This window comes from Anopheles merus, chromosome 2L (genome assembly GCF_017562075.2).
Source record: "Anopheles merus strain MAF chromosome 2L, AmerM5.1, whole genome shotgun sequence".
In the NCBI taxonomy this organism is placed as follows: domain Eukaryota; kingdom Metazoa; phylum Arthropoda; class Insecta; order Diptera; family Culicidae; genus Anopheles; species Anopheles merus.
Genome location: NC_054083.1, coordinates 11,293,424 through 11,306,875, shown reverse-complemented (window position 1 = coordinate 11,306,875; position 13,452 = coordinate 11,293,424). Strand labels below are relative to the sequence as shown.

General features: G+C 39.5%; 1 protein-coding gene across 14 annotated transcripts in view; it reads left to right on the top strand.

The window, feature by feature from the left end:
* Positions 1–13,452, top strand: part of LOC121594278 (poly(rC)-binding protein 3) — a 132,245-nt gene that overhangs the window by 94,223 nt on the left and 24,570 nt on the right. For all 14 annotated transcript variants that reach the window (XM_041917364.1, XM_041917367.1, XM_041917365.1 and 11 more), the window contains 4 exons: positions 6,818–6,874; positions 10,458–10,574; positions 10,672–10,768; positions 10,841–11,004. In XM_041917364.1, coding sequence (XP_041773298.1) covers positions 6,818–6,874; positions 10,458–10,574; positions 10,672–10,768; positions 10,841–11,004 — 435 coding nt within the window. The remainder of the gene's footprint in view (positions 1–6,817; positions 6,875–10,457; positions 10,575–10,671; positions 10,769–10,840; positions 11,005–13,452) is intronic.

Below are 13,452 nucleotides of genomic sequence, written 5' to 3'. Positions count from 1 at the left end.
ATCCGACGAATACACGTAGTGTACAGGATTAAACGACGGCGTAAAAGCGCGAGACCTGATGGTGGTGGTCGTGGGCGAGATACTAACACAAAAATTCTGTGGTCCGCAGGGATTATGGTCCACCTTCCCCAACCCCCCTCCAACATGATACAACAACCGCAAACCAACTGCGAAGGCATGTGTCGACAAGACCACTGCAAAAAAAGGTAGCGTGGTGGGAGGTGCGTCCTGGCTAAATCACCTTTTTCCGTGGCGTAAGGACACTTCGGTGTTGCTACGCCGACTCGTGCCGTATGTTTTGCCGATGGTCCGGAGTTCTGTGTGTGTGTGTGTGTGTGTAGAGTGACACAGAACACCATTTTCCCCATTTACCAGCCTGCGGGGTAGAAACAGGAGAGCCATAATTCATACTAAATTGTTTGGCTTATTACCGGAGTGAATATTTATGGGGATCGTGTGTCCAACCAGGCGCGTGTGCGGTGGGCAGGAGGCGAGAACCATGGCGCACAGCTTGCTGCTACTGCCTGCGCACGTAAGCCTTTGCTTTCGCTTACGCGTGTCGGGGTTAAGGTTAACGGTTTCTAACTGCTTCGTTGCACAGCGAAGGACGAGTGTCAGCTTTATTTGCTGGTAAGAAAACAAACCAGGCGCAACAAAAAATCGAAAAAGCAACAACAAAAATCCGTAACGTCTGCGAAAGGATTCGTCGAGCCAGCCCCCCTGATGATGAGGAAGCAAATAGGAAGGCTTTTCCTGACGAAAACCCGATCGTGTCCCCTCTTTCCAACACACTCTCTCACTCTCCATACTGGCCAAGAACGACTGCGTGGTCACAAGCCAAGCCTACGGTCGGCCGTTTCGGGGAGCCTCCCGAGATTATGACGCCGTTGCGAATGCGGCGTTGCGTGAAAATTGAAATAAATTTTAACCAACCTGAAGAAACATAAAGTATTCATTCGTCCTGCGCTTTTTTCCTCGGCACGATCCCAAATGGTGGTGGACACCGTTTTACGCACTCTCCCAGTGAACGGCCGCCGCTGCTCTGTCGCTTAATGAGCCCAGTGTATGGTGCAGCATATGTCCCAGAGCGCTGGCTGGGAGGCAAAAAAGGGCGCATGGATCTCCCACAGTACATAATGCTTCCGCTCCCCTTGACCGCCAAGGTGCAGCAATTTTGTTGTGTTTATATACTTTTTTTAAATTTATTACCAAAGTTTAGGCATTGTTGGGAGCGATGCTTCGGGCCGAATGAAGTTATTCCGGTTCGAAAATTAATCGCCAGAGGAAAAGGGGTTTGCTGATTAATTCATTCTTTATCCATTTAGGTTAGTTGGTGCGGGGTCCGGTTTCCTTGGACCGATATAATAAGCCATAAAAAAAGAACTAATAATTATTAACGGCTGTTTCGGTGTGTTCATCGCCTGGTAAGGGGAGGTGAGTTTGGGGGTAGGGGCTTACAAGTGTATTTTTGTTGAGCGGCAACCAATTCTAATTTAAATATGTGTTATACATTTTTTCATTCGGTTAACGCTCTCGATTGGAAAAATAATTACTTTTATTAAGAAAAAAGAATTTTTGTTCATTCAATTTAATCTGGTACTTTTCCGTGTCTGGAGTATTTTTATTTATTATGTTAGTCTAAAAAAAGTACTTTAAGTCGGACTTTTCTAGTGGATATCTACTATTTGGTGTAACGTCCTACGCGGACAATACCATGTAGCCAGCCAGATAGTCAGTTCTTACTATGGAAATATGATCCATTCTAGGTTTGTACCCATGACGGACATGTTGTTAAGTCATGAGAGTTGACGACTATCCCACGGAATCGCCTCCTAGTGGATATTTTGATACTATAAATAACACTAGCAAAAGGTAAGGTTTTTATGCGAATTTCCGCCAAATAATGGAAGCGCAGTTTCTTATGTCAATTGGCTGGAACATGACTTTTTTTGTTTTTAACCAAAGGATCTGTCGAAAAAAGAGTGAACTAATACTTACATGCGGATAAAATGTCGGAAACCGTTAAGCGATCCAAAAGTAATAAAAGAAAAGAAAATTTACTACAGAAAATGGCCAATTCCGGGGGACAAGTTTTTTCTTCTCTCTCTTGTAACCAGTACTTCTTCCGTAATTCCGTCAACGATCAGCCAAACATAATTTGCCGCCAAACCTTGCGCACCTCATCCGCATTACCCTTCGCGCGGTGTTTGTATCCCAGTGTCTTAATATTCTCCGGCGGAAATCCGGCGACGAAAAACGGTTTGTACAGTTTTTCGCGACGTAAACGGGTAGTCCGCGCGCGGTGATTGGATGCTGGGTTGGTTATGTTGAAATTGATGGTACAGAAGGTGAGGGCAGCAGGAAGCTGCAAGGTACCGGGATTTTTGGGCAACCGGGCGCACACCTAGGAGTGGTGGAAATGGACTCAAAAAACCGGATACGCCTGGATAAAAGGGAAAACATTAAATAAACATGAGCATTTGCATAACTGAAAATTAAATAACCGGAGATAAAAGCTGAACCTATATACCGACCTTGTCTTGCTCGGCCGACGTAGGGAAAGTTTCACTTGAGCTGAGCTCCACCTTTTTTTTGTTGTGTGTGTTACTGCTCTTTATTCGAACAATTTGAGGAAAATGATTGTGTGTCAAGCAAAAAGTTACATCGCGTGCGCTGCTGATTTTTTGTTCTTCTCGCTTTCTGTGTGTTAGACGCTTTATATTAATAGTTCGGAGGGTGTAAAAAAGGGTGCGGTGCAGCGGGTGAGCGGTCCGACGGGTCGAGACAGCTACGACACGTATTTTCTGGTTAATTTAAATTGGATGAGGCTAACAACAAATTAAGTGCATTTTAACTGTCCTTAGGGTGGAAGATTTTTCGGTCATGTTACTGTAATCGATTTTAAGTTGAGATTTTCAATTCATTTGGGATGGCTTCTCGTAACCTGTAAACTGAGAGGTGTAATGCTATCTCGTACTATCCGTCTGCTTTCTATTAGATCGATTCGATTCGTACACCTTATTACCGTATTCAATCGTGTATAACAGCCTCATTTTCATTACAACATTAGCAAAATTATTTAAATATATTGCTAATAGTTACTATAAATGTTAAAATACTCTGTCTTTCCTTAATTTTTTGAACTACGTAAGATAATTGTTTCTGTAATCAATTGTACAATATTCTACTAGCAGCTCAAACCTCTTTAAGTAAATAAGCTATTTTCAAACACTCTCGGTTTATCTTTCTTTGTAACGCAAACAAAGCGAATGGCAAATTTCGCTATTCCATTGCCACGACTCGTTTAAGATGCGGAATGATTGCATCTTTGGTGTGTGGCGGTCTCAATCGTTTCTTCGGAGCAGAGGATGGCCCTTCTCGGCGCATTCTATTTTTCTCAGCAATACAACCGAAAACAGAAATGCAACAGACTAAATCCCTTTGTATTTCCTACCCCTGGCGCTGACAGTTAGTTGCATGCGGAACTATGAAAACAAATGCTTATGTGTGCAATTAAAATAAGTGTACCGGGTCGAAGCTAGAGACAGCTGCTAATCCATTTTTAACTTTTTGATGGTTACAATTAATGAAAAAAGGTAGTTTGTTACGGGTGTGCGTAAAATTGTCTTTTGACAATGTTCCCAGGATGAGAAGCGAGAACGAGCTGCTAGTGATGATGCGAATTAGCAGGATAGAGTTATTTAAGAGGCGTTCGGACTACAATATCGGCCATTCATTTACAATTTAATAACATGGAGGTGTAAGATGAACCTGCTTTCTCATAATTTTGCTATCAAACCCAATCTAGAGCTATAACGCCTTATTCAACCGGGTGGAAAAAAAACTCATAATGTGACTAAAAATTTATGGAAAATTCTTATTTAAAATTGATTATTGAGCTATTGCTTTCGATGATGTTGTCATATCCAAATGTTTTCTTCTTCTTTTTGATGTTATTCAACCGGATGGAAGAACTAATAAAGTGGCTTAAACGCATGCGAAAATCTTTTTAAAATTGAATGTTTAGCTATATACAAGGTATCCGATGATTTTGCCATTAAGAAATATATTCTTCTTTTTGGCGTCATGGTCAATGGTCATTTCGGTCTATACAAGCTTTCGAGACTTTAAGTAGTATTACTCAGCCAGATAGTCTCCTTACTACGACGGACGGTCCATGCGAGGGGTTGAGCATTAAATGGTTTCCCAAGTCTCTTTCGAATGTGTACATAATTCTTCTTCTTCTTCTTTAGGTCATAGCATCGTCCTCGTATGATGGGTATGTCATCATAATCAGAAGATTGGTTATTTTCTAAGGGAGGCTTGTGTTTGACAGCCTATATATCCCTTACTCTTTCATAATTGTATACATAATTATTCACCACCTCCAAGATGTTTTTCAACAGCTGTCCAATGGTGTAGTTACTTCACAATAACATTTAAGTTTTTACACATGATTTCCAACACATCACAAAGAACTGGCAATCTAGCTTGAGACGTGTTAAAAATCATGCTAAAGAAATTATAAATTATTAATTGAAGATGGAAATGACATATTAGATTGATGTGGATCAACACCAGTGTGGATGCATTCGAAACCGACTTGGAAAACTCTGTATTATATAAATCGTTGTAAGTGTCGTATAAAAACAAAGCTGTATGCCAAAGGAATGCTTATTTTTCGCCCTGAAAAGAAGCACAGTTTGTAAAAATATTTATAGCATAATCCTAATTAGCTAAAGCTGGGAATTGATTCTCGGCATTTTCCACGTGCGCATTGTATCAACTACGTTATTTGTGGCTTCTAATAATTTGAATCGGTGGAATGGTGGCGCACATGTCAGTCAATTTCGGAGGAATAACTTCGAAAGGCTCGTTTTACAAACTATTTGCCGAGTCTTGTATCATTTGATACGAAATACGCATACCTGAGAGCTGGGCTAGATTCTCGATTTTTCTGTTGAAACCAAACATTACGGTTTGGATTGTAAATGATATTCTACTGGTTCTACCGAGGATTAAGTATGGGCATCCTGAGATATGTGTTTTAAATGACTTGAATAGATGTTGTGTAAATTACACCGGTTGTGAAAGTGGGGAGAATTAACGTGTAGACGGTTGAACTTTCACCTTGCTAATGGTTATTCACTTGTTCGCTTTAGTTCATTTTTACATGCTTTATTTCATTAAATAATTCATCTAATATTCATCTAATCCCCTGTTTATGTTCTAGTTTTCAAGAGTTGTCTGATCCTAATATCGTTACTATAATCCCATGCCATAATTCTAATATAGGGGCACTTTCCGTTTGAAGTTCGTAGGCTGAAATTTCAGTCTGTCAGCTGTTTGCATTGTATAGCAGTTTTCGAGCAGCTATCTATGTGAGTATAATATACAGGTGGGCTTATCCCAAGGTTTAGAAGGGCTAATTTTTATCGCTTCTGCTTCTGAATGAAGAATTTAAGAGTGTTTTGAGTATTCGTCAAGCCTCCAGAAAGCTCGTTGGAGCAAAAGTTTTCACTCGTGCTGTCAAAAAGTGATGTTCAAAATTGGTTATAAAAAAATGCTATGAGACCATCTGGACTACATACACTTTGATTCCAGATTCCACCACCTAATCTCTTTTATGCACCTTGGGATAAATGTAAACAACACCGTGTAAACAACATTCGAGCTGATACACGAATCTAATTCTAGCTTTGTGGCTAGAATAATCCAGACTGAAAATTGCAGGCTAGTTTTTTGTGTGGTTTTGTATGGAGTGTTTACATGATTTCAACCTCCAACTGTCAAACTCCATACAAAAAACTAACTAGAATCGTGAAGGCCCCCATAATTCAAATGCTATATATAAGGAGAAATGCTAACAGATGCTGTAGATATGTAACCATATTTCTTTCAAATGTTTTAGGAACATGTTTTTTGAAAACCTTTTTAAAGTTTGAAAATCTGCGGAAAATCTGTTCTATCGTTGTTAATAGTTCTAAAGTTCCATAGGATATTATTACATTTTGCAGTTTCGAATTCAAGTAATTCAGCAAATTCACCAGTCCCGTGTAATTCATCAACATGTTAATACTTTTCAAATCTTCATGAATTATGTGATTCCATCTTGCGGTGCAATAACATTGATAAACTTTAATGTAATTGAGTATCGCTCTGCACACTCAATATCTTACAACTCAAACTTACAAATGCAGGACTTTAAGTGTACAATGCACAATGTTACATTAGCTTCATCGAATTAAATGTTAATTACTTCAAGATTTATGATCTTGTGGTGAAATTGTCGAATGGGCAAAAAATATTATAAATGATTTACTACCTACCAGACATAACCCCTCACCTGTAGGCCATAGCATATTTATTTCATTTATTTAGTTAAGGCTATTAACGATGCAATAAAAAGCATAAAAAATACGTTACACTACAGTACTTATGGATAATTAATCATGCAAGGTGCCATATGCAACACGTGAGCAATTAAATTTTTCCTCTCCCTAATATCCTTTACCTCTGCCAAAAGAAACGTGCATTGTGTTGCAGAAAAATCCCTGTATTCGACGTCTTTGTTAACAAATTTGATTGTAATTATTTCTTCTTGACACGCAAGCCCCGTAACAAAATTTGTAGACTGGTAGCCTACCAAATTGATGTCTTTGGTTGTATTCGTTCTGAAGGCGTTTCGACTTTCAATTTGATGAATGCAGAAAATTCAGAGAAAGTTTCGCTAACAATCACTTGTAAAACAAACATACATCAACGCTGAGTTATCTTTAAATTGATGTTTTCTTTTTATTTGTCTTTTTCTCCACAGGAAGTTGGAAGCATTATCGGAAAAAAGGGAGAAATCGTCAAGCGGTTCAGGGAAGAGGTAAGTACTTGGTGAAAACGAAAAGCAATTTGATTTTCTTACCACTGTGGTGCCGTACCACTTACACACACTATCTCATGACTGCAATTGTTCTCGTACCAGATGATTTACTTCGGGTTCTGTTTTCATTTCATTCTTCTTTGTTTTCATCGACGATATTTTCATTCCTCTATTTGAAGGAACAGATTTGGCAAAGCATCCTTTTATCGGAACTGCCATGAACGATAAAGTAAAGTGCAATGTTGTGTGAAGTAAATCTTATTCTTCCATCTGGAATCCATTTGTTGCATGTTTGTGCGTTCCTTTCAACACTTTCCGCACGATCCATGATCCAATAACGCTGCTGTTCGATGCTGCCATATGTCACGTCTGAAATATTTCATGTTCGATTGTAAGTTTCCTCTTTCGTTTAGATAAGCTTATTTCGCAGAGAATGATAAATAAATCTTTTTTTTTAACAATCAAAACTTCGTTCATGTGCTACACGTTGTTATATGCGATGTGTTTGTCCTTTTTGTTGTCAACATAGGCTGGATGTAATTTAATGACTTGAATGAAAAATTCAATTTCAGGCACATTCATTATAACCAACAGTCATTTTAGTTTTTTTTTGTTTGCAAATAATCCAATTTTCATTTGAAAGATATTTGTTTTTTTTATATCATCTTTACTTTGACTTTGATTTGGACCGGTCTGGTGGTCAACTTGTACGACTTAACAACATGCGAATCATGGGTTCAAGCCCCGAATGGAACGTGTCCCCATATATAGGTCTGTCTATCCTCCTATGGTAATAAATAAGTCACTGAAAGCCGAGCCCACTAATGGAACAGGCAGGCCTTGACCGGCAGCGGTTGTTGCGCCAAAGAAGAAGTACTTTAACTCTATAGCTCTTATATAACGGTTCCACAAGAAGGCACCACAAGTCAGTCTGTAGACCTAATTAGTGGGCTCATAATTTGTAGGAGGTGTCAGCTATCATTAAATGCCATCATTATTGTACGAATAGCACAATCTTCCTCCCAAACAATGACAGTGTTTCACGGAATGAATCCTTGCTGCAGAGCTCCAATTTTCCTCTTTTGTGTGCTATATATTTCATTTTGTTCATGGACAATTGCTGTCCTTTTTATGTGCATGGTAGTAGAATCTATACTATGCCTCCAAATGACTATAAGAGCAATAGTTAAGCTCATTTTTCACCCATCGTCTTTATAGTTCAGGTTTCTATTTTCACTCATTCGATACACACAAGCAAGACATTGTTTTTTTTTTGTTGATAGGTTAGAAAGAGAATGCGATTTACACTCATTCAAACTAACCAAAAGAAAGTGAATAGAATGTGATATGTGTTTAATGTTTATCGCGACAGACTGCAAGATAGTACCTAACAGCAGCATATCTATTTCGGTTTCTGGTTACTTTTGTGATCACTGGGAAGCAACGCTTATATGGATTCATTCTTCGAGCGAACATATAACTCTAGTTCCCATTGTTGACTTTACCTTGAAAGGGAAATGAAATAATCCCATTATCGAAATTCTATGATTTCCTTTTCGTCTTCACACAGTCTGAGGAATGCTTTAGGGTGCCAACTGCTCGTTGCCAACACACCGATACGATACGGTCCTCTTTTTTACCCTAAACACTGACGCTGTAGAGAAAATATTATTAAAATCTCTAACCAAACCAACATGCAGCCACAGCGCCATGTTTGCTCTTACGTTCCTAGTGCATCTATTCATATCCTTTTGCTAACAATGTTCCATGATGCGCCAATCGGAACTACTCGCCAGTAGCGTGTCTTTTGTACAACCACTATATCACTAGTTTCGCGCCCGGAAATGACGTCATTGCGTCTGAGAAAAGAGTCTTCGTAGCATTGACATAAATGTAATATTGCTGATGCTGTGGTACAATCGTTAAGTGTACGACTGAACCACATGTTCAGATGGATGTAGTCAGTTAATGCAGCCCAGTGTGGATTGTTCGAGTCCTTTATACTCAGGACTAACTTCCCTCCTTATGGGTACTGCTCCACATAAACTAGCTATGAAAGGCTTTGCATTAGAAGGTTGCATAAGAAGAATGAGAAGGTTGGGCCGTTCTCGTGGTACAGTCGTCATCCCGTACGACTTAATAACATGCCTGTCATGGGTTCAAGTCCCAAATAGACTGTGTCCCCATAGGTAGAATTATCCTGCTATGGTAATAAATAAGTAATTGAAAGCCAATCCCAATAATGGTGCAGGCGGTCTTGGCCGTCAACGGTTGTTGTGCCAAAGAAGAAGAAGATAAGAAGAAAAAAGCTAAAACCATTGACAAGTAATATAGAAAGAGTAAATTGTATGTGTACAATTCTATGAAGATGTTTTGGTATTAATTATTCACATTCCTTCCTTCTAATAAGTTCAATAGACGACAACTTGCTTGCAAATGAATGTTATCAATAACGTAAAAATTAAGTTTCCATTTCAAGATACCTTCATCCAATAGTGCTTCACAATAAAGAATAAAAAACCCGTTACTAGCATGATTCTAATATTAATACAACAATGAATTGCGGAGTGTTATCTTTACTTTGTTATTTCCGGTTTGTTTTTCTCATTAAAAAGAAGTAGAAATTATACACAAACAGCAACTGAATGTGTGTCATACTCAAGCAAAACATACTATTAAATAATAAATAATTTTGCTAGTTGCTTAGCATTACTTTAACAGTTTACAGTCATATTTAATGCTTCCTAGACTGTTATTAAACAGTAATTCAAAATGTCTTAACAGCACATTTGCGCCTAAACAATCATTCCATTGGCTTTACACAGCCTTTAAATAAATGGCGCATGAATTAAAGCGGAAATCTTTTAAAAATTACGTGCTTACAGAAACGCGTCTTGCTATTCGCGAATCCATGAGCAAAAAGAGAAGATTGAAACACGAGTGATAAGCAAAAAGCGCTCCTGGCCATGAACTTTTCACCGGAATATAAACATCCGTGTCCGCTTCCGGCGTCGGGAATACAAGGGGTATGGTGCAGAATACTGCGCGAGCCATCCGCGCGTACCGGGCCTAAAAGCGAAAAAACTTTTGGCCTTTTTATGCTCGGGAAGTGATTTGCTGCTGGATATTTGTGACGACCCCTCTGCTAGTCGACGGTCGTCCAGGACTCGTTTTTATGCATAGTATGCGTTTGCTATATAGGCCTGTTGTGTGGTGGTGTTTTTCTACCAAAACGACCACCCGGAACTATATTGTCGTTTCCTGAGCAGGGGAGGGCCTATACTACAACGCCCCAAAATCGCCAAATCATAAAGTTTTGTCGCTTCCAAATTTTGTTTAGAGTTTGTTTCACTTAAATTCCGAAGATGGGCAGAGGATGGGTGCTTTCTCTGTCTCTTTTTCTCACTATGAGGTTCCGTGGTAAAAGCGCTGGAAGCGTTTTAGTAGATGGCTTCGATGAGAGGTTCGGGTCAACACTGTACTGGCACTTTAAGTGTTCATAATTAAATAAAGTTTTCTAATTTTTTTATCATGTTTTGCTCTCTCTCACTCTCTGTCTTTCTTTACGGTTTCATCCTAACAGTCCGGCGCAAAAATCAACATATCAGACTGCTCGTGTCCGGAACGAATCGTGACGGTCTCCGGATCCAGAAGTGCGATCTACAAAGCCTTTACACTCATCACCAAGAAGTTCGAAGAGGTATGTTTTTTTTTTTGTGACGTTAAAGTGATTTGAAATCGTTGAAATTAAAATCTAAATATTGTGCATTTTTTTATTTTTAATACTTTAATCACAGTGGTGTTCCCAGTTTCAAGACAATGCGAACACACAGGGTAAACCACAAATTCCCATCCGTTTGATTGTTCCAGCTAGTCAATGTGGTTCTTTGATCGGTAAGATTTTAATTCAGATTAAAACGAAGCCCTGCCTTTTGCTGCAAACTCACAAAATGTTTTCAATTACAGGAAAAGGTGGATCAAAAATTAAAGAAATCCGTGAAATCACCGGCTGTTCGATACAAGTTGCAAGCGAAATGTTGCCCAACTCGACGGAACGCGCCGTGACACTGAGTGGTTCCGCTGAAGCCATTACGCAATGCATCTATCATATATGCTGCGTTATGCTGGAGGTAAGTAGAAATATAGAACTAAGTTTTATTTAAACAATTGCTAAATTAAGAAATGCTCAAAAATGAATGCTTTTGAAAATATGTATTATTCTATTTGCACAAAGATGAAATTAAAATCATCATTCGATGGTATCCTTTATTGACCGATACATTTCGTCTTAAACGTCGTTTTTAGTTGTCCTTCAATTTTCGTCACTACTATTTATGTTGCACAAATGCAATATGTCTCGAAATCAAATTCTAATTATAGTCCTTTTGTCGACATTCCCATGTTTTTCTTATCCCCTAATGACATTTACCACAATCGCGTACCTTCGTAACTCCGTGTGTTGTTGCCAATTCAGAATTTCTAATTGGTTCGGGGGCAGCACTGTTCTGCTCGCTCGTCCGGCATTGATCTTAGCAGAGTTTTCACTTCAAGCGACATTTGCGACTGTAACTAATGGCGTGTGATCTTTTGCATTGCACAACCATAATGTGATCCCGTTCATCTTGATAGTCCCACCACCGTGCGAGGGCACATATTCATGCTAAATGACAACAATAAATTTTCGTTGCAAAAGCCATGCACTCTCTTCCCGCGTTTTGTGCTTTCATGCAACGCTGCGAACTACTTTCACGATGATTAATCTATTCCTAGGCAGCTGCTGTTGGTTGCAGCGAGCGCGAGCGTATGTTCAATGCGTCGTATCGTAGTTACGAATACATGACCATTGCTCGGTACACTCTTTCGCGATAGGATAACAAATTGGGTCGCTTAAATTCTTAACCATTGTGTAAAGGTTAACAACACGTAGGTTAACACTTCCGCTTTTCAAAATCATTGTTATTGTCATGTACGAGCTAGAATAGTTCTAACGCTGAATACTTTAATATATAGCTAGCAATGTGAAAAAGTTGATTTTTTTTACAAAAATAAAATACTAAGTTTTGCTTGCACAATTTTACAACCCTATTATGGTAGTAAGCCTAAACGATTACTTAAACAAAGCAGAGTGGAAAATGGAAAAGTATAAAAATTACTTTTTACTTTCTTGAAGCTTTTGTACATTTCGCATGACTTATTTTAACAAAAACCATCACCACAAATAATACCATTAACAAAAGCAACAAATCCGTACCCTTCTCTGTTTTTGTACTGTCACCCAGATGGCATGATCTTTTCGTTTCGTTTGGATGATAATATAAATGACTATACAGTTCCCTCGCTCTACCAACTTGCTGGCAAGATGTGGCTCAAGATTTCGTTGAAATAGCATTCCGCAGCTGAATACTGGCCCCACCCTTGTCTGTGTGAGGTGTAGAGCGAGGAAAAGGAGAAGATTTTACGAGTCGAATGAATTGCGCAAACGGCTGATACCGGAGTGTAGTAAGTGGTCGAAAAATGAACTGCGAATTTTATAGAAATTATTTCCCGTGGATATTTTCCGGTTTTTTTTTCCTCCAACCCGCAAGTAGCAATATTTTCGAGAGTGGTTTTCCCTTTTTCCTCCTTCCATGCTTAACCTACCTAACGTTACAATGTTTTCGGCCGTATGCCGTCGCTTTCATTGGGATTCCGTCGAGTCCCTGCCCAACCATCGTCCACCCGGGTTGCAATCGTGTCTGTCGGGTTTCATTTAAAATTTCCTGGATAGACACTTCCAACTCTGGCAAAACGTGCACGTTGTGTCTTCCATCATCGTCCTGGAAATGGTGTGTAGTGGTGGTTTACTACTTTACTTTTTCCTGAGCTGGGTACATTGCTGCTGCTGCTGCTGCTGCCTGGCGGCAAAGATTTTCTTCGTAACGATTGTGGATGAACGAACTCCGCCAGTGTTTGTAAGCGAATGGGAAAGAAATAATCCGCTTAGTGTTAACTCGCAATTTATTTAATGAAGTAATTTCGAATGGTGTGGTACGATTATTCGGAGTTTCAGCGGGGATGATTCTGGGGTACGACTATTGCCCAAGCAGCAGCGTCCTTTCGCTCTTTTGCATCCCAACTTGGCCGTCAACCAGCAGCGCCAGAGAAGCGCTTTAGTGCAAAACTTTTCAATGATCTTTTGCGTGTAAGCAGTATAGAAATCGTTTCGCGCGGTAGAAGATAATTAATAATGTAACGATGGATTTCCTCACGATGGCTCTGCGAACGGGAGGACAACAAAGTGCGTTTTTTTGGGGTGTATTTTGTGCTATCGAGTCAAAACTGATCTCACTTTCCATTAAAAACTAATTGTTATTTTCTTCTGTGTGCGTTCTGTGCTGTGTGTGTGCTACAGTCGGTTCAGCTTTCACTCGTAGAGCCAGTGGAGAAGAAAACTCTCTTACCTGCTACCCGCATAGCCACAGAAGATCTTTGATGGGTGGATTTCCTGTTCTTGGCCCACAGCACAGCACGGCAAAGTACTTCCATCGCTCGATCCACCTGGCAATTAGGAATAGTGGTGTGCGCAAACTGAAAAGAAG